Source organism: Microtus ochrogaster, chromosome 10, assembly GCF_000317375.1.
Source record: "Microtus ochrogaster isolate Prairie Vole_2 chromosome 10, MicOch1.0, whole genome shotgun sequence".
NCBI lineage: Eukaryota > Metazoa > Chordata > Mammalia > Rodentia > Cricetidae > Microtus > Microtus ochrogaster.
This window is the reverse complement of record NC_022016.1, coordinates 44,929,856-44,938,154: the sequence shown is the minus strand read 5'-3', so window position 1 is coordinate 44,938,154 and position 8,299 is coordinate 44,929,856. Positions and strand designations below refer to the sequence as shown.

At 53.7% G+C, this 8,299-nt stretch overlaps 1 protein-coding gene across 1 annotated transcript; it reads right to left on the bottom strand.

Moving 5' to 3' along the window:
• Positions 1–643: 643 nt before the first annotated feature.
• Klhdc7a (kelch domain containing 7A) lies at positions 644–4,542 on the bottom strand. Its single transcript, XM_005352933.2, has one exon. The coding sequence runs from the start codon at positions 4,540–4,542 to the stop codon at positions 2,227–2,229; it is 2,316 nt and encodes a 771-aa protein (XP_005352990.1). The 3' UTR covers positions 644–2,226.
• Between the last annotated feature and the right edge of the window lie 3,757 nt (positions 4,543–8,299).

Sequence of the window (8,299 nt, the reverse complement as noted above, 5' to 3'; positions counted from 1 at the left end):
GACGTACCAGCCATGATTGCTGGGTTTCTGTTTTGGACAGTTTGGAGGTCAGGGATATAGGAATTGATTAGTGATGTCTGCCCCAGAGAGCATAAGGGAGGCACAACAGACTGATCTCAATGGCCCCTCTCTCTATAAAGACCACGCTCACCATTCGCTGGTTCCTACCATTGGTGTGCCTCAGGCTTCTGAAAGTGTCTCAAGTGTGTTCCCTCTTCTCCTGGGTAAAATCTATCCCAGGCCCTTCTCAGGTCTTCTCGGCTTGGCTGCCCTCAGACATAGGCTCGCTTATGCCTGGGATCTGGAGGTATCTTCCAAAAGCACCTTGTCTTGACCTGGGACCACCATGCCAGGTAATCAGTTTTTTTTTTTTTGTAATCAGATTTTTCTTTGGGCTGCCAGCTCACAAATAATGACATGGAGAGTTATTATTAATTATGAAAGCCCGACCTTAGCTTAAGTTTCTCCCATTAGCTCTTACAATTTAAATTAGTGCATGTATTTTAATCTACGTTCTGTCAGGTTTCTCATTCCCTCATCATCTCTCTGCACTGCCCACTCTGCTTCCTCCGCATCTGGCTAGCAGCTCTGCCTTCTTCCTAGAGTTCTCTCTCTGCCTAGAAGTCCCATCTATACTGCCTGCCTAGCTATTGGCTGTTCAGCTTTTTATTGCACCAATCATAGCAATACATTTTCACACGGCGTACGAATATCCCACAACTGTCTTTGGCTCTCTTTACTGAAGCGTTCCCTCCCACAGAGGTTGATGCGTGAGTATTGACATGGCCTTGGCAGAGGGCAGGGTTCCCTCCCTGAAGACCCACCATGGCCCAGATAGCCTCTCTCACTCAGTTCTCACTCGAGAATCAGTCAGCTGCTTCCTCCTCCCAGGTCCTCAGCCAGGGATAGTCACCTTATATGGTCCAACAAAAACCTCTTCTCATCTCCATGACAACCTCCTCCTTGAATCTACATTCCAATCCTGCATCTTCCAAAAAGTTCCCCAGCCTCAATTCTAGCAGCTGTGTGGCCACCCATGGATCTGCTTGGTCATCAGTGGGATCTGGGGAGGACTTTAAAGGGACACAGAGCCCAGAGTGTTCTTCTCCTCCTTGTCAGGCCCACCCCAAATGTGACTCACACCTCGTGGTTCCTGGGTGGTTTCAAGAGCATCAAAAAGTTGGTTTTTTGCCTCCCTCAGAATGGAACACGGGCATGGCAGAGTAAAAGGTGAGACCAGGTCCTCTGTCTTCCTCTCGGAATTGGGTCTCCTTGGAAGTTCCACTGGGATCTCCCCTCTCCTTAGCTCCATCCTGGACCTGCTTCTCCTTGTTCCTTCCCATCTGACCTGGCAGACAGGATGGCTACAGACAGGGAGAGGACCGTGCTGATGAGCTGAATAGTGGTGGCCGTCCTGGCCTGCAGGCAGAGAGGATTTTGAACTCTGAGGAGAGTGCTGTGGTCAGGTAGGAGTGGACATGGCGATGGCCTAGAAAAAGGGGAGTCTAAGAACCACATCCGGATCCCATCTCCCAGGACTTCGGCAGCACAACGACTAATGTTCATCTAGTAATCACATAGAACTTGTGCTCAGATGGAGGCTTCTCTTCCTTCCAGCACACAGAACTGGAGGCAACCGAAAAAGAAAAGCGGGCGGGGGTCAGTGTGCTCCGCAAACAGGTGTCCCCGTGGGTGCCTTCAGTTTTAGCTCTGCCAGTCCTTCTGGCTGAACCTCTGGGCTATCCTGAGCTCCTTCCTGCTCCTGCCCAAACCTGCTCCTTCGGTTGTTCACGCCTGTGCTTTAGATGCTTCAAAGTGGGTCCCAATGCTGGTCTGTGGTTTGTGGTAAATCACAGAAAGTCAAGCAGCTTCAGGGGTCCCTAGGGGTCCCCGGCACCTGGAACTGTGATCAGGATAAGCCTAAGGTCCCGAGTTTCAGTGGGGTCCTGAAATAGCCCCTGCAGGGTATTCTAATTTGAAGTACAGTGCTGGTCTGTCACTCTCACAGTTGTGGACACCCACTGTCCTGGAATGCTGGGCCCTGGCTTCACCATTTCAGCCTGCCTGCCAATCAACCACGGAGGTGCAAGAATTCCCCCAAGGCCCTGTAGCCTATGGTGGAGAGATAATTTTCTACCCCTCTGCCGTGTTCCTGCCTCTACCTCTTATCCAGAGTGATGGGCAGAGAGTTTTGCTGCATCCCCATGGAGCACCGCAGAGAGGCTGTTAGACAGGGGTTTGCGGCATATCAGGAAAAGGAAGAGTCAGGACGGCAGGCAGGAGGGTGCCCCGTGCAGCAGGGAAACCCTGTAGGTCCTTAGGCACAAACCTGGGCGAGATGTGGTCGGCCAGGAAACAGAGCATGCGCTTGCGCCCCACACAGTAGATATGATCATCCACCACGGCACACTGGAAGGCTTCAGGGTAGGGCAAGCGGTACGTGGCGCACTCATACCAGAGGCGGGTGCTGGAATTGCAGCGGTACACGCTGATGCCCAGGCTACGGTTGAGGTCAAAGCGGTAGAGAAAGCCATTGACGGCCACCATCTCAGCGGTGCGGTCCTTGCTGCCTCCCGTGGGGCCCGCCCACCAGCGCTGCTCCTGGGTTGAGAATCGGAGTAGCAAGTAGCGCAGGCTGCCTCCAGTGACAAAGATCTCATTGGCGCACACTGTGGCTGTGTGTGCCAGGGCAAATGTGTCATTCGGGAGTGGCGGGGCAAAGGTCCAGCGGTCCACTCGAGGGTCGTAACGCTCCACAGTGTTCAGACACTCACCTCCAATGGCATAGAGGTGCCCCTCAAGGGCCACCAGCCGGCAGTGCGGCCGGGCCTGGTTCAGTGGGCACACCTCACTCCAAATTGCAGTCAGTGGGTTGTAGCAGAAGACACGGTTGGAGGGTTGGCCCCCGGGTCCCTGACAGCCAGACACCACAAACAGATAATTGAAGAGAGTACAGACAGCACAACCCTGGGACATGGCTTCCACGGGCAGCTGGGCCAGCGGGTGCCAGGCATCCTGCACATTGTCATAGCAACAGAGGCTGCCACTGTCTTCCTGGGGACACACATCGGCCACCACCAGGCGCTTGTGGCCACGGAACCGTCGCTGGAGGATCAGCTCTCGTTCTGTCCCACTCAGGCCCCCGTAGATGGCTGTGCTGCGGAGGACCTGGAGGTAGTTATCACTCATGACCTTGTAGGCTGCCTCCTTCAGAGCCTCTAGGCCCTGCCTCTTGGCCAAGGTTAGCACCTCGAAGCAATTGCCCAGGTCCAGGTGGACTTCCTGAGCTGAAGCCGGGGTGAGCTGGATGTGGAAGAAATTGGTGCCAGCTACGAGTTGCACATGGGGCTCCCCATGGCTGCAGGCTGAATCTATCTGAGCTTTCTGATCCAGGTGGGCAGGAGGGGGCGTCCTGAAGCCTTCAGGCTGCAGCTGGAGCTCCGGGTTCTCAGCGATCTGCAGGAGACTCACCTTTCTGCTGAAGCCTGGTGTGGAGGGGGATGGCACAGGAGGTGGGGTCATGACTTCAGCTGTATTCTCTGGATTATCAGCTGGGCCTCTGGAGTTGTCTCCTGTGACCAGGGGCTCTGGCCCAGGCCCAGGGGATGGAGCATCAGTTAGAGCTGCCGTGAAGGGGACGGGCCTGGAGACAGCCTTGGATGTGGACTCCACAAAATAGTCATATACCCTGCCCTTCAGCTTTGGCCCCGGTCCCTCTGCCTTCTGTATAATATTCTCCTCCATCCGGATCCGGGCCACGGACGAGAAGGTGTAGGAGGCATTGGTGGCTCCTTCCCGCTGCTGCGTGGCCAGGCCCATGTCTGCAGCAGCCTGGAGGGCCCCAGCCTCTCCTCTGCTGACCCCTGTCACATGGGTGAAGGCCCAGCTCTGTTTCATGTCACTGCTCACCACTGTGGGATCAGTGCAGCAGTTGGGGGCTCCCGGGTCCCCAGACCCTGTTTGCTCTGGGGGTCTGTTGTCTGGCCATGGAGAGCTCTTGTCACCCACCCAGCAGCAGCCCACTCCTGGAGCAAGTCTGGCTGGGGAACTTATGGGTTCACAGCCCAAATGGGGGAGGTGGGGAGGGCTGGGCTTACCTCTAACAGCTGTTCCGGCTTCTTCCTGGCCACCGCAGGAAGGAGGCACCTGCTGAGAGTCTGGGCTCTGCCCTCCCTGATTCTCACCGGAGCCTTTCCTTGTGAACTCCCCAGATCTGGGGGTGACCACTTGGCAGGAGTCTCCTGGGTCCTCCAAGCTGCCGTCCAGTGGGGCCCCAGCCCCCTTGCTGGTCTTCCTGCGTCTTGTCCCCCTTGGCAGGGTCCCTGGAGAAGCCCTCTGGAAGGCAGCTTGCCCCCAGCCCTCTGCGTCATCATCTGCCTTGTTATTTCTCCCTGCTTGCCCAGCTGGGGCAGGCCTGGACCTGTAGAGTTTGTAAGCCGCAGTCACCAGGAGCAGCACAGCTGCGGACAGCACCACCTTGCTGGTCAGCTGCATGTCCAAATGCCAGTTGTAGGTCTCTGCTCCAGCTCCGGTGGGAAGCATGCTGGCCAGGGACAGAGGAATGCCAAGAATCTGATTAATGATTGCCCAATAAGGACCAGTTCCTGGATCCTGCTGCCGAGTGGGAGGGAGTCCCTAGCCGGTTCTGGCCAGCTGAGTTCCTGGAGCAGAGGTGACTTTGTGTTGGCTGAGGTGGCACTGGGGCAAGGGATGGTTAAGGTCACTGCTGGCCTCTTTCGATCTTTCCCTGAAGTTGGGGGGCAGGGGTCCTAACCTGAGGCTGAGCTCGAGATCAGCCTCCTGCCGCGGCTGGAGAGCACTCGGAGTATCAAAGAGGCAGGAAGCGCCTAGAAGATCTGTCACCCGATACCTGGAAGCGTGTGCAGCTGGATTCTGTGTGCAGTGTGTTTGTTTTCTCTTTTGCAAATGTTTGGGTGGGAGGCTTGGGTAGCTTTTGTCGTGGGGCAGGTGGAGCCACAGGTCCTGGGCCAGTAGGGACGGTCCTGGCCCCAACAGAGGGGTCAACATTTAACTGACCAGGCGAGGAGGCAGTGGGGGAGGCTGAGCCTGGGCCAGCAGCCAAGCCACTTGACCAGGCTCTTGACCGCTTCTACCATCTGGGTCTGACAAGCTGAGGAGAAACCAGCCCTGAAGCAGATGGGGAAATGCAGTGCATCAGAGAAAGTGAGACGCTAAAACACACCCTCTTCTTTAGGAAGGAGCCAACCTCCTAGGCAAAGAGGTCGGTGGAGGACGGACATCCCTCAACCTGAACCCACATGCACGCTAATATCAGCATTGCGGACCGTGGACCCAATCTACCCAAGTTTGCTATTCACCATGTGACCTCAGGGGAGTAACTTTCCTTCTCTGTGCCTCCATTTCCCTATCTGAGAAGTGGAGGGGGAGGGACGGCAGGTGGACAGGCTCAGGTTGTAGTTAACACGTGGGAAGCCCCTTGTTGCTAAAGCTCTAGGAGTCTGAGCTGTTCCTATCCCTGCTTCTCTGGGAGTCTCAGCTGCTCCTATCCCTCCTCCCCGCACACACCAGGGTCCTCTAAGGGTTCTCACGGGTGGGTGCAGAGGTCACAGTTGCAAGGAAGTTTCCAAGTCAGTGAGCAAGAGCTGGGCCCAGCCCTGCTCTGCGGAACCCTCCACCGTGCCCAGGATTCAGGTGGCTGAGCTGCCTAGACGCCCTTTGCACACGGTCTACTCTTCTTTTGGTGTTGTCTTCTGACTGCAAAGTGAAAATAAGATCCATTTGGAGGGCCCAGGAACTTGGTTCGTGGGAAACGCTACACTTGTGTGTGTGTGTGTGTGTGTGTGTGTGTGTGTGTGTGTGTGTGTGAGCGCGTGTGTATACATACATTCCATAGCATACACGTGATAATCAGAGGCCAACCTTAGGAGTCTGTTCTCTCCTCCCGCCGTGTAAAGCCTGAATACTGAACTCAGTTTGCCGGGCTTGACTGAGAGCTTCTCTACCCACAGAGCCATCATGCTGGCCTCCTAGGATCCTTACTCCCTTATCAGGGTGACCCCTCTACTCCACAGCCTCAGTTTACCCTTCTGTGTTATGTCCAGGTTCAATCAAACTCCAGGCCTCCCTGGGTCCTTCTATGGTGCCTCACTGAGCTCTTCATCCTTCCGAACTGGCCTTTCCTTCCTCAGCCTGTTTCCCAGGCTTTGTTCTATCCAAAGGCCCCAGCAAGGCGTTTGTCTTCTGTGCGATTGACTCCTAGTGGTCCAGTGGAGCTGGACTTAGTGGAGCAGATCCAGCAAGGGAAGGGCTGTCAGCTGAATCAGGTGGGCTTTTGGTCAGATCAGAGCTCATGCTCACACATGAAATGGTGGTCTCCACCTCTCGGCGCTCTACTTGTGAATGTTTGAGATGTGGCTGTATTGCTCCTCTGTTACAGGGAGGCCACCAGAGCAGAGAATGCAGCCATGAGAAACTCATGGTCCTCAAGAGGAGGGGGAGTGTCTATTGGGGGGGGGGCTCCAGAAAGGTCAGAGCACAGAGGGATAGGGGAAGTCAAGGCTGAGCATTGCTCATCGGGAAGGTCATAAGCCACAATTTGTGCAGAGAAGGCAGAAGAAGGGAGACTCTGGGGTCCCTGGAGGCAGCATTTCCCTTCCAGGGTGTTAGGATTCTAGTTCAGGCTTCCATCTGCAGGTGAACAAATGCTACCTAAAGGCCATAAATTACAGACTTTTTTTTTTAAAGTCTCTGTTTAGAGAAAACCGAAATAAACAAATGAAGACAGAAGTGAAATTAAAAGATAATTGGAAGCTTATATCAGGCTTCTGTGGATGCGCCTGCCTGCCACCAATCTGGTCTCCTGCGTGCTCAGGCAGGATAAATTGAGAACTCTCATGGTAGCCCCAGGGGAAGGCTGAGCCCTCACGTGGCTGCCACACAGATCAACAGGCTCATTCTGAGCAGGCGTCTTTGCATCCGCATCCACTAGGCCTCTGCTGTGCCCAGATCACTTTCCCAGGGTGGAGCTCGCAACCCTGGTGACCATGGTAAGTGAAACCCAGGACTGAGGAAGGTTGGTGTGGAGAATGAGGGACAGGGACACTAGAGAAACGTGGAAGACAGATGTGTGCCCTCTTCATGTAGAGTGAGTGCCTTCATGTGCCCACACATGAGGGAAGTGTGTGGATCTTTGGAGAGCAAAGGTCAGAGATGAGTTGACCCTGGTTTGGCCAATGGGGAAACTGTGGTTCAGAGTGTATGGGCCAAATGTGGGGGCTCACTGCTGGAATCCGGGCACTAAACAGTCAGAGGGAGGTGAATTCAAAGTCGGCTTCAGTTACATAGTGAAACTGTCTCAAAATACACACTCACACACAATCACTCACACGCATTAACTCACACATTCACATACTCACATTAAGACTCAAACATGCTGGGCAATGGTGGCGCACGCCTTTAATCCCAGCACTTAGAAGGCAGAGGCAGGTGGATCTCTGTGAGTTCAAGGCCATCCTGGGCTACAGAGTGTGTTCCAGAGCAGCCGTGCTACACAGAGAAACCCTGTCTCGAAAAACAAACAAACAAAAAAAGACTCAAATTCCTTTGTGTTCACAATACTTATACACTCAAATAAACACTTCTCACACAACATTCACCCTCACCCTTGCACACACACACACACACACTCTTATTGAATCACACTCTCAAACATTTATAAACATCCTCACAAACACACTCGCACATCACAGCCCTGTGCTCACACACACCTTTTTACACACTCACAACACCCTCAAATATACACATGTTCACACTGACACACACGCACAACATTGTTAAGCAATCACACTCACAACCACACAACCCTCAAACTCTCTTCCTCACAGGTAATCACAGTCACACTAACATACTCTCATACATGCACAGTGTTGCACACTTACGCACACACTCAAAGGCCAACACACAGTCACAGAGATACATGGAGTCTTACATATGCGCAGTTCCCACACAGACTCACAGCTCACATCTCTACACATCCAGATACACACTCTCAGATGCATACAAGCACAGTCTCACTCACTTACACACACAGCGACATGAATTTACACATACACAGTGTATGTGTATATACACCTGCCCTCCACACATGTTCTCACCTTCAAAACATACACAGACTCTCACATGTTCACACAAGCGTGCTCAACAGAACCATATGAAATAACACCATCGTTTACACTTACACGATCTTACACACTCACCTCACACTCGCATAGTCACAGGGACACAGTCTTTTTTTTTTTTTTGGTTTTTCGAGACAGGG